Below are 16,884 nucleotides of genomic sequence, written 5' to 3' on the forward strand. Positions count from 1 at the left end.
AAACTAGATTCCAACCTCAAGTGCCGCCTCCCCATGATTTTCCCCATGTTTTAAAGCATTTTGCAATTGCTGTGGCATTCCGTGACATTGCTCACATATAAGATCTGCTTCCCTTTCACCCCTTCTTTTTCTTCTTTTCAATTCTGTTTTCTTTCTTCCACAACTAAAACATAATCTAACATAACCATCAAAAGCAGAAAGCAGGCTGGATAAAGAGATGAAATGAGAAATATGTTGGGTTCAGAAGGGTGTGAGCAAAGCTGTTATCTGGCATCTGTAACTGCCAGCATTGTTACATAAGCAGAAAAACTGAACAAAGGCTGGAATACAACTGAACACAATGAGATTTGAACATTTTTATTAGCAAAATCAATTATTAGTTACTCATGTACAATGTATAAACATAATGGTGTAAAGCCCTATTTTCATATTGATTTTAGATCAGAAAATGAATATAGAGCGGAGTATACAAATCGGATCCACAAGACACGACAACACCTGACCATGCAAGGCTGAATTCACCTTATAGGCATTTTGTTCCAATGGAGTGCAGTAGAATGCGTTTCTCTGGAATGTATGTAATAGAATAATGGAATGTATGTCTGTCTGCACCCTAACAGAATTTACGGCAGACTAATGGAATTCTAATGGAATGTATAAGATAACAGCTCATGTGTAGGGAATAGTTGGTTTCTGAAGCAAACACCTGGAGCACTTTTAGTTTGAAATGATAGAACGAATTTGTAAACTTTAGTTTAAGCAATGTGTGTTCATTGTTATTGTCCAGCTTGCTGAAGGTTAAAGTGAGACTGTACGTCTGATCTGCCCTGCTGATGGGCCAAGAAGGACAGATCACGGATTGTCAGGCCTTTATTGGTTGTTCAGGATTTGCCGAGGTCGACCGTAACCAGTCATGCCTGCCTGCGATGCCCCTTTGTTAGTGCCCATCTGTAGGCCGATTACACTTTGACCTTCTTTCAGCTGCTCCTCACTGAAATCCCTCCTGTTCTCCTGGGATTTCCTGATGTAAAGACGAGAACAAATATTTGGGTAAACATACTCTACTGATTAAATCTTTGGGCTTAGTAATTTTTCAAAAAGAAATTATAGTAACATTTTACAATAAGGTTCAAAATTAGTTAACATGAACTAAGAATGAAAAATTCTTCTACAGCATTTATTAATCTTAGTTAATGTTAATTTCAGCATTAAAAATCACGTTGTGCTTGTTAACATTATTTAATGCACTGTTAACTAACATGAACTAACAATGAACAACTGTATTTTTATTAACATTAACAAAGTTTAATAAATAATGTAATAAATGTATCGTTCATTGTTCGTTCATGTTAGTCAATACATTGACTAATGCTAACAAATGACACCTTATTATAAAGTGTTACCGAAATTATTAAATGTATTCTGCAATTATGCATTAATAGACATTAATAATGTGACAGTTTTTTTTAAAACCTATTTATTCATCAAAGAATCCTAAGAAATAAAATGTATCACAGTTTCCACAAAAATATTAACTGTTTCCAACATTGATGAACATATAAATGTTTCTTGAACAGCAAATCATCAGATTAGAATGATTTCCAAAGGATCATGTGATTTTAAAGATTAGAGTAATGATGCTGAAAATTCAGCTTTGTCATTATAAGAATAAATTGCATTCTATAATAAATTATCACAGAAAACAGTCATTTTAAATTCTAATAGCACTTCACAAAATTTCTGTTTTTACTGTAATTTTGATCAAATTAATACAGCCTTGATGAGAAGAGACTTCTTTAAAAAATTTTTTACAGACGCCAGGTTTTTGAACAGCAGTCTACTTTTTTCAAGTAACTTTCCCTCTTAGCCACCAAAGAAACTGTCTATTTGTTTATAACTGCTGTAACTGTTAAATTTCTTCTTAATATCTAGTAACAATGTATTTCTATGAGAAACACACTTATCTGTGTTTCTGATTTAATGCTGGATGCATTAAAAATGTCTGGCCAATACGTGTTTGTTATCGTGTTGCTATGACAATAAGCCACAACCGCAAATCAGCCAGTGCAGTGGCTTGTTTTGTTATTTGGTTGCTATGGCAGCAGGTTCATTTTGCGAACAGGAAGAGGAAACTACAAAAACACTCACTTGTGAAACCAACTGGGGTCACCGCGGTAACAGCCATCACTCTTAGTAACAGCCAGACTCCCCAAAGACATCAGTGTCATTTGCACAGCGGCAAGGTCCTTACCTATCCACGCACAAACATATAGATCAAGTAGAGATCAATACATGGTTCCTTTTTGGCAGTAAAATATAAAAACTGACTCAAAATACTAATAAACTCTATAATAGTGTATATATATGCCAAAATATCCACCTTTTTCCTAAATAAACCGATGAGCAGCGCCATGAAGGATTCTAAGTTCTGTTCAGGTGCTTTCGTGTTCCGGTTTCCATAGAAATCCATGTGAAACGGACCGAATTGAAACTTTTTTAGTATAACTAAACATAAAAATGTGTGCAGGTTTAACGTTATATCATCGGCTCGAAAAATATGTTCATTTGACTAGAAACACCGGAGACCGGAAATGTAAAGCACCGCTCCAGTCGGGCGAGACTTCCGCGTTCAGAAAAAGGTGGATACCAGGTCTGTTTTTAATGCCATAATTTAGAGGTCACATGATAAAAACAGGCACTCACCCTCCCACAGGTCAACTGTTTGAAACATGTCAGACTTGGTGACCCCGTAGCGTTCGGCAGCACCAAGGAACTGAGAGATCTGCTCCATCTGTTTAAAAGCCATTGCAGAGCTTTGGATCTTTTTCACAAGCTTTGTATCCTTACAGAGACTGTTAATCAGCTCACATAAAACCTACAAAAAAGAGAACAGAAAAATAGCTGATTAAAATGGTCAAAGGATTGTGATGATGTTATGTAGACTTTAGTATAAGTGGTGGCTTACACATCCATCCTTAAGCCATTGCTGGAAGCCTTGTTTTCCAGGTTGAGGTTTTCCTACGGAATCCCCACACTGAGCGATGATCCACTGCACCAGCCGATCCTCCAGCTCTGGATCGTACTTCTTGTCAATCTTACTCTGCACCTCGCGACTCAGACCGTAGGATGGACCTTTGTTTGCCATTTGGACTGAAAAACACACCCACACACAAAAATAGTCATTTTAATTTATTGTAACTTTCATTAGTTTCCACTTTGTGAGTTTTAGTTCAGTTTCATAGTGCTTTTTTAATGTTTCAATGTGTATTTAATTATATTTTAGTTTTGGAATTGTTGTGCTGCCAAAGTTATTGTGACAGCTGATACCATTTAAATGCTGGCATTTAATTTCTCAAAGACATCAAGTGTTATTGCTAGTATTATCTAGTGCCATTTTCATGTTTAATAAAAATAGACAACATATACAGTATACTGTAGTCCCTTTCACACAGTAATACCAGTAAATTGTCACAAAATTACCAGAACGACTTTACAGGTAAAATCAAAAATGTGTTGTTCACACAGGCAATGATGTTCCGTCTTTTTTACCAGTAAAGCACCATTCACACAACGGCTTCAAAATACTGGTAACTATAAAATACTGGTTTTTGTTGATTTTTTTTTTTTCATTTTTGTGGAAAACCTTCACATATACTGTGTGCAGCTGCTTTTGGCCCAGACACATCGTATTAAATGACTTTAAACTGAACTACTGAACTATAAAAGAAAAAATGTTGTTGTACGGAATAAATGCATCATCTGTGTCAGCATGTTATGATTGGCCCAGAGTAGACATCTTACGTCAGTGTGTTCTGAACTCGTACATGCTCATACCGGTAATCTTGTGTTCACACAGAGCACATTACTGGTAATTTACTGGGAATGTTACAACTACACTACCGTTCAAAAGTTTTTTTAAGATTTTTAAGAAATTAATACTTTTATTCACCAAGGATGTATTAACTTAATAATTAAAAGTTTATTAAAAGTTAATAATAAATAATTTACATTGTTATAAAAGATTTATATTTTGAATAAACACTGTACTTTTTAAACTTGTTATTCATGAAAGAATCCTGAAAAAAAAATTACAGGTTCCAAAAAATATTTGGCAGCACAACTGTTGATATTATTCAACATTGATCATTCTAATAATAAATCCGCATATTAGAATGATTTCTGAAGGATCATGTGACACTTAAGACTGGAGTAACAGCTGATAAAAATTCAGCTTTTCATCACAAGAATAAATTCTATTTTAAAGTATGTTAAAATAAAAAAACATTATTTTATATTGTAAAAACATTTTGCAATATTACTGTTTTTTTTTTTTTTTCTATATTTTTAATCAAATAAATGCAGCCTTGATGAGCATAAGAGACTACTTTAAAGACTATTACAAGTCTTACTGACCCCAAACTTTTGAACGGTAGTGTACTTTACTGGTAAATTGCCAGAACAAATGTACCAGCATCTTTAAAAAAAGTCCTGTTAACACATGATCTCTTAACAGTAATTAACCAGTAAAGATTGTATGTAGGAAAGGGGCTGTACCATAAACTAAAAAAAATTGATCTACCTTTTTATTTTAATTGTAGATTTAAAAAAAAGTATTTGAGCTTAGTTTTAGTTTTTTCAGTCATGTTATTTATCACTGGACCAAACTTGAACAAGAATAAGCAGATGTGCTTTTTGTGTTTTTAGCATGCCATGCTATTTTACATGATCTGTTCAGGCAGGTTTGGTTTTATTGTTAATAAGCCAGAATCTGTGTATAGTCCAAGGATTTAGCTATGTAAGGAGTACCTAACTGTAAAGGCTACCATGCAAATTCCTTTCTCGAAAGTAATGCAAAGTTTCAATGCAAATATTGGATGCACTCTGGTAATAACCTGCGTTCACTGTAGTGTGTAGTTTCTAACAAGAGTAACCTTAATCTCTGACAACACAACACAACCTCTGAACCTGCAAAGACCCATCAGATAGTAATCAGAAACTGATGACAACTGAGTGTCAGAAATGCTGCAACCTGCTTTTGTGTCGACATGTTCTTATCACCTTTAAAACTGCTGTTAGGCCATATTGGATTTATCAGGCCTTCATTTGAATTCATTATTGTTTTAGTCACCACATCGAGAACTTAATGCAAACACAACAGTATAGGCAAACTTATACAGATAGAATCAGAGAGACTAGGTAAAACTCAAGATAAATTTGTCAAAGTCCAATCCCAAAGGCATCTAAAGAAAACTGTGGCCCGTTTAATAATCAGTCATCCAAACACATAAAGCAAACAACCTTTCTTTCTTCCTATTTTCTCGCTGTTTCCACTATGAAACTGTTATAATACCAGCATTTGCAAATCTTTCATGCACATCTACACAGCCTTGTCCCTGCAAATAACTCAACTCACATCACTGCTATGGGTGATATATGCAAAAAAGACAAGTTACAGCCTGCCCTGCCCATGTTTGTAGAGGAGGTGAGTTATGCGTGTCTTGATGACTGCAACTCTTTATTTCAGAGTCCGATTAGTTCACATCCGGTGAGCATTCATTTTATTTGTAAGCAGTACAAATACAATATAAACAGACAAACACCTGGAGCACACCTGGAGTCTCTGATGCAATCATACTGAGTTGCAAAACTTTCTCATAAATGTTCATTTTAACTGCTGTTTGGCTTCAAGCTCAATATTATGCTGCACTAAGACTCCCTCTTCAGCTCATAGTAGTATCCTATATGAAGACGTGGTATGTAAGCAAACACTTTTGATATGGTAAATGGAGAGAGAAATAATTAAGAATGACTTTATGTGATAATCAAGTTTGTTAAGGTTTGCCAAACCAGAAAATCAAATAGTCAGCTGAGCTTTAACCACTAACACTCAGTCTTTAAACACAGGAAACCAGAGGCTTTTCGAGGAGCTGGTTTCAGTTCAGAACCAAAAGCATTTTTACAGAGATCTGATACTCTCACTTAAATCTCACAAGAGAGAGAGAGAGGAGTATAAAGAACAACCCTCATCTAAAGGGGGAAAAACATGTGCGTCATACAGCTAGATTATTATTTGGTTTTGGAGTATGCGGTTCCAGAATGTGTGTGTGTGTGTGTGTGTTTGTGAGAGAGACAGAGAAAAATGACATGGAGAAGAACGAACTTGCAACATCATCAGCTACTGCCAATAAAAACACTTTATAGGCACAGAACATGTGAAAACAGGCAGAGGCATCCAACAGTATTCTGAAGAACGAAATAAATTATAAGATTTCTTCTTCATTCTGATGTCATTGTCTGCTGTAGTCAGTTTGTACCACCAAATCACATCTCTAAATGCTCGAACTTACTTTCTCTCAGCTTGTCATTCTTTCTTACATGCTCACTGTTCTCTCTCGGTCTTTGTGCGTGTTACATATTTATGTACAAAAGCATTTTAACCTAGCCATATGTAGTTTTATATGTGTAGTACTTACCAGTTTATGTGTGGAAAGGCTGCTCAGTAGTCTTGATGTGAAAATGCGTATTCTGTGATGCACACAAGTGCGTGTGTCTATGTGAAAGAGAGTCTCTTCCCCTTTATGACAGAGTTTAGGGTCCAAGCTCAGGGAGTGCCACCCTCATGGAAATGACTTCACCAAGAGCGAGACCAAGCATGAGAAAGAGGGAGTGAAGGACACAGCAAGAAAGGCAAAAGAGGAGGTAACCACATCCATAAAAGGTCATGACTTTTTTCAGAGCACTTTTTCCCCACCGTTTTCTGCCCCTCCCTCCCTCTCTCGTTTTCCTGTATTGCAATGTGCGTCCTTATTTGGGAGAGGGAAAAGAAGTGGTCTGGACAGAGCGAGGAATTTCTTCACATGCCTTCTCCTCCACTCCGCCCAGAGCAGTGGAAAGAGGGCGATAGGAATGACACGGGCATGAATGAGACAATATCTTGGCATTTTCTATGGGGCTGCTGAAAGGGTCTGATGAAACAGGAAGTCACACAGTAAACACATGACAACCGAATGAAAAATTAAATGACGTGGGACATTACATGAGGCAGAAGTTAGAGCCAGATCGAACATCAGACAGACGTGCATACCTTTCCTGACATGCCATGACATCACTGAACAAAGTAAGCTGTAATGATGACTTTGGCTGACCTTTGCTTCCCTAGCAACACAGAATTGAGTCACTTCCCGTGGCATTTATGTATAGTCTTTGTAAGGTAACCTTGGTTTACTTGTCTGTGCTTTGTACAGTGTGTTATATGTTAGGTTTACTTGTATATTTAATTTAGTTTACAGTGTTCTAAGTATAATATATTCTATTCATTCGATAGGGCGTTTCACATTTGATAGTTAACCTTAAGTTCCGGGTTAACAGAATCTAGTGTTTCTTTGTTTCATGTTTCACACTGCTTATAGTTTACCCAGAGTTAATAATTAATCCGGGGTGTTCATAATCTGGCGCTTCACATTGTACATTCCTAAGGTCTGTGTTGACATTCTTATCTGCATGTTTGCAGTGTCAGCCACTTTAACACAATAATACCATTAAATTGCCGTAAAATTACCGGAACGACTAAATAAGTAAATACAAAAATGCTCTGTTCACACAAGCAACAACGTTCTGGCTTCTTACCGGTAAAGCACCATTTACACATCAGTTAAAAATACCGGTAAATTCTGTGACATCACTAACCAGAAATGACCTCTGAAAGGCTGTGCCTCCTGGTGTTTGTAAATTTGGAGGTGTAAACATATAGACATCATATTAGACCACTTCAAACCACACTACATAGCGCAGAGTAAATGCGTCATCTGCGTCAGAATGGTCTTAGGTGTCTTATGTCAGCATATTCTGAACTTGTACGTGCTCGTAACGGTAATCTCGGTCTGCATTCACACAGAGGATATTACCGGTAATTTACTGGTAATGTTACAACTTCTGTTCTGTTTACACATGGTCTCTTAATGGTAATTTACCAGTAAAGACTGTATGTGTGAAAGGGGCTATTGTCATTGTTTTGGCCAACCCAGCACATGACTTGTTTACATAAAGGATCTAGCATTGCTCACCCACATATTATATATTACAGACTCTACTGTCAATTTTTTTCCCTGCATTGAATTTTCGGACTATAAGCGTAGGAATAAGGTAGTCTCTTCTTCAGTCCAATAGACACATTTTCTGTCACTATTTGACATTTTTCAAAAACTGTTTATATGTGTTTTTGTGACTGTCAAAGCATGTGATTATGAGGCATGTGATTGTCTGTGGCTAAATGTCTAGCTGTAACATTCTAACACTTCATTGTTTCACATTGTACAAGTCTGGCAAAGCAAACGTAGGCTTAACATCTCAAAAGTTATGCTAACCCTACTAACCCTAAGGGTTTCATAACCCTGGGTAAAAAAACAGTGATAACCTGGGGTTAAAGGATAAGTCCACTTCCAAAACAAAGATTTACATAAAATGTGCTCACCCCCTTGTCATCCAAGATGTTCATGTCTTTCTTTCTTCAGTCGTAAAGAAATGATGCTTTTTGAGAAAAAACATTTCTGTATTTTTCTCCATATAATGGACTGATATGGTGCCCTGAGTTTGAAGTTCCAAAATGCAGTTTAAATGCGGCTTCAAATTATCCCAGATGCGGTTGGAAATGATCCCAGCTGAGGAAGAAGGGTCTTATCTCGCATTACGATCGGTTACGTCTTATCTTACTCTGCCTGGACTGTTTTTGTTCCGGTTCATGACAGTTAGGGTATGTCGAAAAACTCCCATCTCATGTTTTCCCTCAACTTCAAAATCGTTCTATATCGCTGTTTTAGCTTTTTTGTTAAGGGTGTTTGGTCTTCTTTGCATGTTCACTTTGTAAAGACTGGGTCGGTACTTCTGCAGCGATGTAGGATGATTTTGAAATGATTTTTAAAGTTGAGAGACAAAATATGATTGGAGTTTTTCGACATATCCTAAAGGTGGAGATAACCCTAACTTGAGTCAGAATGGAGTTCAGGGAGAGCAAGGCAAGATGAGCGTTTGAGATTAAAAAGTATTTAAATTGTATATAACCGATTGTTCCGCTAGATAAGACCCTTCTTCCTCAGCTGGGATCATTTACAACCGCATTTGGGATCGTTTGAAGCCGCATTTAAACTGCATTTTGGAAGTTCAAAATTTGGGCACCACATCAGTTCATTATATGGAGAAAAATGCAGAAATGTTTTCCTCAAAAAACATAATTTCTTTACGACTGAAGAAAGAAAGACATGAACATCTTGGATGACAAGGGGGTGAGTACATTATATGTGAATCTTTGTTTTGGAAGTGGATTTTTCCTTTAAGTGCAACATGAAAACTTCTAATAAGTCCAGAATTCCGTGCAGGGGGTTGTTGAAAATATTCTAAATATTTCAAGTGTATTTCTAAACATGGAAAGTTTTTCTCAGTTTTACTGAAAAAAAATCTAGTATTCTTTTATTGGGGATTTATGGGATGACAGAGTCTGATATCAGATGATCCTGGGTTGGAAAACGTTAACACTATCTGCAGTAAAAAATAAAAAAAAAAGACTATGACCATGTACACACACTAGCAAAATTCAGAATAAATGCTTGTTCTGTACACACACAGTTCAATAGACCAATGTGGAGTTTGCAAACAGTGATGACGTTTTGTTTTTTGTTAGTTTTTTTGTGGGCAGAGACTATTTGGTGGCAGAAAATGACAGTTTTCAAGTAGCAGTCTATGGAAAACATCGATTAAAAGTATAAAAAAGGTAAATTTGAGTTCATATTTTAAAATCTCACAATTCTGAAGAAAAATCAACTCATCATTCTCTCTTGTGAGTTTATATCCCACACTTCTGGCTTTTTTTTCCCCCCTTAGAATGAACTCACTATTGTTGAGTTAAATCGAGCTATAAAGTCTGAAATACAAGATATAAACTTACAATTGTGAGAAAAAAGGTCAGAATTGTGGGATAAAATACGTAAATATAAAATGTTATAGGTTTAAATAGTATTTCATGCTGCAACTGTAGGGCTATTGTAATATGTTCCCTATGAACTGTGTATGTGAATATTATGGGTTTAAATCAATTTTATGCTTTAAAAGTAGAGTAATCAGGTTTCATCCAGTAGTCTGTACATTTAAACATCTGAAACATCTGAAGAACCATTACATCATCAAAGAACATCACTGATTTCAGTCTTCTAAAAACTATTATAACTAATGAACTGTTAATTTCCTTTCCAAAGCCAGGGGAAGGCTATGGCTCGCCCAGCCTTACACACTCTCCGCCTATGGCTACAGTTACAATGATGATAGTCACTGCAATTTCGAGAGTGAGCTTTGTTAAATACACACACAAACTATAATTTAGGAGACTCCTGCTTTTAAATGCATGCGGTTGTCACACTTGATTATATTGTCGGATTAATGAAATAATGAAATACAGACAGTTAGTGTCTGATGTTGGAAATCATGTAACTGACTGTGAAGTGAGGTCTAAGCTGAGTTTAGATTGATCAGTGGCAGAGGCCTAACAAAGGTGTGTGTCGTTCACTGGTCTGATGTGAGATGAGATAATCGTGGCTTTGGGTGGAGTTCCTCTCTCTCACTTACACATTCACACACAAATGATGAGTTTACTACACTACTGTTCAAAAGTTTTTTGTTTTTTTTTTTTCCGTTTATTCAGCATTGATAAAGTGAGCCTGCAGCTGTGTGAAAAAAAAAAAACTTGTTATACCACTGTATGATAAATGTTTGTCTGAGTATTTCTGGGAGTGACAAGACGTCTGTGGCCTGGTTTCACAAACAGGGCTTAGACTAAATCAGGATTAGGCCATAGTTTAATTAGGACATTTAACTAATTTTCATAACTGTGCCTTTGAAAAAACATTACTGGTGTGCATCTTGAGACAAAACAAAGGCACTGATATATTTTAAGATCAGTTAGTGTAAGTTTCTTTCAGTTGAAACAGCTCAGACTTATTTTAGTGTGGGACTTAAAGCCTTGTCTGTGAAACTAAGTGTCTTTTACAGAGGTCATAGCAATGATTTTGTCTTCACAAATCTTAGTTTATTCTACTGAACATAACGATAACATCACTGTCTGTGTGTATGTTTGAATGCGTATGCAGCTCTGTGGTGCTGTTTTAGCTCTCAGCAGGATAAAGTAAGTATCCGCTAAAGATGTTTCGGCCCCATATGTCCCCACAGATTTCTCTGCCAGACATGAGCTGTGCGTAAACCTGCTCTCCAGCTCTGAGATTGAACAGGACCGTTTGTGTGGCGCTGTCTTCTGCATCCTCCCGGTTGTCCTCCCACGTAGCGACCTCAGCACGTCCCTGTCTCACTAGCGCCACCCGCTGGTACAATCGCTGTCCTTCAGATCCTTTGTTTGAGTACACCGTTAGACTGAAGGAGAAGACGCCCGCACAAGGAGCCGTGAAGATACCTGTGTGTGAATGAGTCACACACAGATTTATTAAGTGCATTTTTATAGAATATGCATATGTGGTGTGTGTATGGGATTATTTTTGTGCCAATAAGAATGAACGTAACTTTATAAAACTGAACGTAACTTTCCAAGAAACGATCAAAAATATGCCACTGCAAAAGAAGAAAAACACAATGAAAATGAAAAAATGAACTCAGTCGCACGAATTTAACATGCTCTTCAAATATGCTTCATTCTTTGTTAATGATTTTCAAAGAATCGTTTTCGCGAATCATGGATTCTGAATGCGTTGACACAGCTTTCGCTTACGCTTCGCAAATTTTCGTTTGCTGTTTTGGCACAAACCTCTCGTGGGGGCGGGCTTAACAGCGATCTACTCTGATTGGCTAATGAGCTTTTGATGGACAGTTGCTCTCTGACCTGGAAGCACGGACGGTGACGGTGACGGTGGCGCACATATTGGAAAGTTGTTGCGGTGTGCAATACGTCGTGCTTTGTTTATAGAAACTATCAGAACTGTTGCACACTGTACATGAATAAAACTTTTATCGATGTTATTGATTAACGTTACTTTAGCAACACGAACTTCAAGCTGCCTTGAGGGACAAGCTGAGGTGGAAGATGATGCCACTCCGTGTCTCTCCTGGGAGCTCATCTTTAGAAACTAAGAGACGACCGTAGGTGAAATACTAATAACATTAATACTTAATATAAACAAAAGCTGTGGCAACGCATTCAGAATCCATGATTCGCGAAAACGATTCTTTGAAAATCATTAACAAAGAATGAAGCATATTTGAAGAGCATGTTAAATTCGTGCGACTGAGTTCATTTTTTCATTTTCATTGTGTTTTTCTTCTTTTGCAGTGGCATATTTTTGATCGTTTCTTGGAAAGTTACGTTCAGTTTTATAAAGTTACGTTCATTCTTATTGGCACAAAAATAATCCCATATGTGTGCAGCATATACCAAGTTACTACATTTGTTTAACATTCGTTTGTTCTTTAAAAAATGTTATTAGTGTATTTCTTGATTTATTTATTCTAAATAATAACATATTTAAAAATAAAATAAAACATATTTTAAAATGTATTAAAGTATTTGTCCATTTGATGCATGGTGGCAACAATAGATTTGTAACACTCTTAGAATTAATAATTTGGGATTTGGAATCTTTTGGAATAATTTGGATATCGAATCATTATTTTCTTATTTTTTAAACAAAAAATATTATTAATAAGGGAAAAAACTAAACATTAAGATCATTTGTGCTATTGTTGTTGTTATTCCAAATAGTCATGGCAGCTAATTGAAATAAAGCTAAAATTACTAAAACTGAAAAAAAAAAAAAAAAAAACTGAAGCAACAGTAGAGATATTTTTGAAAATAATGCAAGTGAAAAATTAACAAAACTTTAAAACTTAAACTAAATTGAAATACAGACTATATAAGAATAAAAGCTAAATCAAAATCTTAAATACTATAATGCTATATTAATAATACTGAAGTACTAAAATGTGTGTGTGTATGTGTGTGTGATGTTTTTTTGAGCATATTCTATTTTTGTTCCAAATTTTGCTTTTGCAACATATAAAAAATTGACTGTTGTGTTTATTTATCTGTTCTAATTTTAAGTTCACTACATTTTTTATTTAACATTTATTTATTTATTTAGCCTTGTCCCTTTTCTATTTTCCCCTTCACAGCCTATGGGATTTATTTATTTATTTATTTTTTTTTTTTTGAAATTTGTTTTATTTATTTATGTTTTGTATATTCTATTGTAGTACTACTGTAAGTACTCTTTGGAAGTCTAGTTTTTTTAACAGTCATTCCAGAGAAGCTTTGTTGATTGACTCAGAGAGAGAGTGTATTTTGTACCTAGCGCAGAATTGTATCCATTGCCATGGTTAAGTGTGGTATTGCTATAAGGAATGGGAAAATCGGAAGTAAAGGGGCCAAAACATCCAAACATCTGAGACATACTCGCGGTAAATGCAACCCCCCTACAAGCTGCAATGACAAACAGAAAAACACAAGCTTTTGAAAAATAAGATTTCAGATTCACATGTAAAATGTTGTGTCATATCATATAAACATCACTGGATCTCTGGTAAAAGAGTGGAGTGACCTGTGATCTGCTCAATGTCTGTCTTAAGCTCTGAAAGTGCAGTAAAGATGTTTAAGAGGCGAGTGAACATTTGGTCCTCAAGTTCATCCATCTGCGCAGCTGCACAACAGCAGCTCTGCTGCCTAGCTGTGCATTCACAGTTCCAGCCTCCACATGGCAGAGAGCCCTGCCACGCATCTGAAAGAGAGATGGACGAGGGGTCAGTACCATGTAGTTAGAGAAGAGAGAGGAAAATGAAACATTCAGACTCAGAGTCTTAAACGAACTTGCTGCTACTTCCAGTTCTGGGGAAATGCTGGCTGTCTCTCTGGTGATAAACAGCACAACCATCACACACACACTGATGACTGCGGTATTCATCTTCACATCCAGCAGTGCTTAAAAACATAGACAGCTGCAAACACAAGATTCACAAGAAACACAAGTTGCCTTTTTACAATCTGTGAAAACTAGGGCGACCAACTGAAATGGAATTGCAAAAAAAAGTTTTTCTGGTTTCACGAACACTCCCTTAGTCCCGCCCAGAGACGTCACCATTTACTGTGGCTCATATTACCAAAGTCCCTTTAAAGGAGAAGTCCATTTCCAGAACAACTATTTACAAATAATTTACTCACCCCTTTGTCATCCACGATGTTCATGTCTTTCTTTCTTCAGTCGTAAAGAAATTATGTTTTTTGAGGAAAACATTTTAGGATTTTTCTCCATATAATGGTCTGCTATGGTGCCCCGATTTTGAACTTTAAATGCGGCTTCAAACGATCTCAAATGCGGTTGTAAACGATCCCAGCCAAGGAAGAAGGGTCTTATCTAGCAAAACGATCGGTTAGTTACATTAAAAAAAATATAATTTAAATACTTAATATTCTCAAACACTCGTCTTGCCTTGCAGTCCTTGAACTCTGCGTACTCTGGCTAAAGACAGTTGGGGTATGTCGAAAAACTCTGACCTTATTTTCTCCCTCAACTTCAAAAAGGGGGTGAGTAAATTATTTGTAAACTGTTCTGGAAGTGGACTTCTCCTTTAAGGCAAGTAATTTCACTCGCCGGCCATCTTTGAAACGCCTCTCAGGCAGGCAAGTGCAGCTCCTATCTCTTTGAATGGGGAAACATTAAATTCTCCAAAACTGTTCACCAAGCTCACGATTAAATTTCATATTTGAAATCACCAATGAAATCTGACAAGAACTGCCTCATAAATATAGTTCCTTATTCTCCAATAGCGCTAAAAAAAGCTTATTTTTCAGGTTAGATCTGCGCATGCGCAGCATCTCAGAACACTGACTGTAGCAACCGGGACTTATGACAGCAGCTGCAGCGACACGCTTACTTTACTAATCATCGATTGGCTCTTTTATTAAGAAGGAGGGGCTTCGCGGCCATAATAAGCGTTGCATCTTTCCCCTTTCAAAAAGTGACAGGTGTTGGGTATTCCATAGGCTTTGATATTACTGCTAAATGTTTGTCTGACAATGAAGATTCCCATATACTGACCTGAGAGCTTAGAGAAACTCTGTTTACTTATAATATTTAAGCAATCGTCATGTTTGTTTTCTGTCAGCTTAGTTTTATCAGTTTAGAAGCAGGACTAACAAAGCCTTTTTTGCAGATTAATCACTCTTTTGATACAACTGGTCAAAGAAGTTTGTGACTTAGTTTAACTTGTTCAGACAGTTCACTCATGCAAAGAATTGTTTGCATTGGTTTCTTGCATTGTACTTATCTGCAATCCATTTTGGCAAACAAAAGTCAATTGTCAGCAATAAAGCAGATGACGAATATAAGATGGGGATACGCCCCAGTCCCACCCCAAACTCATGCCGTTGGGTTGAGCCTGTGTTACTGTGTCGGGCTGTTCAAACAGTTTGAGCAGTCTACAAACGTAGCTCTTTCTGCATTTTTAAGCCATGATCGGAGGAAGTTTTTTGACAATGAAAAATTACACTTCAGCCTGAACTTTTAATATAAAACATTTTGAGCTATTTTGTTACAGCTTTGAGCTCACAGCTCAGTTTGAGAAACAAGATTCACTTCAGGTCAGGGTACCAAGTCCTGATTAGAAACAACTGTCACTTTGAGCTGAAACAGACTGAAATGATGTGATTTAATTAGCCGATTTTCTAAACACAAAATCTTTCAAATGGTTTTCGGTTCTCCACATTTATTTGCAGTGGGATATTCAAAATCTTGCTAGACTTTTAGTCATTTATGGTAACTGAATTGTACAGTTTATTTAATTGTCATCAACACAATTTAACCTTGCCCACAATTTAACCTTGCCGTGATTTTTGTGAGAAAGCTTCTGCTGTGAATCTAAGTAGCTGTTTCCGGTCTGCATAGGAAAATTCTCCATGTATACTCACATATTCTTTAAAATACTCACCTTTTCTGTGACCAAATGTAACCTTTTTCTTCAGTCAAAACAGCTTTGTTGTTTTTGGCGGCGCTTAGTTTTCTTCAGATCCTGTTAAGTTCACAGCTTAACAATGACTTATTGGCAAAAACACCTGTTAAACACTCAAGACTGGCTTTGAACTTTTGAAGAGTCCTTCTCAATCACTGTGTGAGGAGGTGTGAGAGCAATGATATCTGCTCTGTTAATTATTGGTGCTTATAGTTTTCATTAGCGTTGATGTCAGACGCAGAGGGCAGTCCCACCCTGATGGCCATCAGTCGTTGTGCATCTGTATGAGTGTGTGTTTGGGTGAGTGTATTTGTACATATTCTATAGCTGCTCTGATGTAAAATCCCAAGGAAGTGCAAAGCACTCTCAGATGTCTCCCTGAACTGAACTCCTCAATGTCTGTGTGTTATGAGATGGTGACAACAAATAAAACAGAGAAAGACAGTATCAGTAGGTCAGCTGGCTCTGGTTGCACATGTGTTTTTGTTTGTGTGAAGAACTGGCTGATATTATCAGTTATGGGTGTATCAACAGCCTGATTTTCATTGGGTCAGAATTTGTTTGTTCCTTAGTGAGATCGGATGTATTATGTGTTTGGGTGTTCTGGGTTTGGTTTTATTAAGGTTCATGAAATAGGAAATGAGAGTAACTTAGTTATGTATAACAAACAAATTTAAACAAATTTCAAACTTTTATACTATATAAAACTAGGCCTATATTATATTTATATTTTATGTGACCTTGGACCACAAAACCAGTCATATGGGTCACTGAAAATTTATTCCATTCCATTTATTCCATTGATGTATGGTTTGTTAGGATAGGACAATATTTGTCTGAGATACAACTATTTGCAAATCTGGAATATTGAGAAATATTGAGAAAATATAACTTGTC

The 16,884-nt window shown here is 36.5% G+C and overlaps 2 protein-coding genes across 2 annotated transcripts; both read right to left on the reverse strand.

Moving 5' to 3' along the window:
- Window positions 1-341: 341 nt before the first annotated feature.
- tagln2 (transgelin 2) lies at window positions 342-6,637 on the reverse strand. The gene is made up of 5 exons (XM_051108952.1): window positions 6,474-6,637; window positions 2,966-3,150; window positions 2,704-2,875; window positions 2,149-2,251; window positions 342-1,021 (listed from the first exon to the last, which is right to left on the reverse strand). Exons 2-5 carry the CDS (start codon window positions 3,143-3,145, stop codon window positions 871-873), a joined length of 606 nt encoding a protein of 201 aa, XP_050964909.1. The 5' UTR covers window positions 3,146-3,150; window positions 6,474-6,637; the 3' UTR covers window positions 342-870.
- Window positions 6,638-10,822: 4,185 nt separating this feature from the next.
- LOC127164845 (cerebellin-3-like) lies at window positions 10,823-14,034 on the reverse strand. Its single transcript, XM_051108949.1, has 4 exons — window positions 13,850-14,034; window positions 13,584-13,760; window positions 13,334-13,465; window positions 10,823-11,449 (listed from the first exon to the last, which is right to left on the reverse strand). The coding sequence occupies exons 1-4, from the start codon at window positions 13,941-13,943 to the stop codon at window positions 11,148-11,150; spliced, it is 705 nt and encodes a 234-aa protein (XP_050964906.1). The 5' UTR covers window positions 13,944-14,034; the 3' UTR covers window positions 10,823-11,147.
- Between the last annotated feature and the right edge of the window lie 2,850 nt (window positions 14,035-16,884).

Source organism: Labeo rohita, chromosome 5 (assembly GCF_022985175.1).
Source record: "Labeo rohita strain BAU-BD-2019 chromosome 5, IGBB_LRoh.1.0, whole genome shotgun sequence".
Lineage (NCBI taxonomy): Eukaryota > Metazoa > Chordata > Actinopteri > Cypriniformes > Cyprinidae > Labeo > Labeo rohita.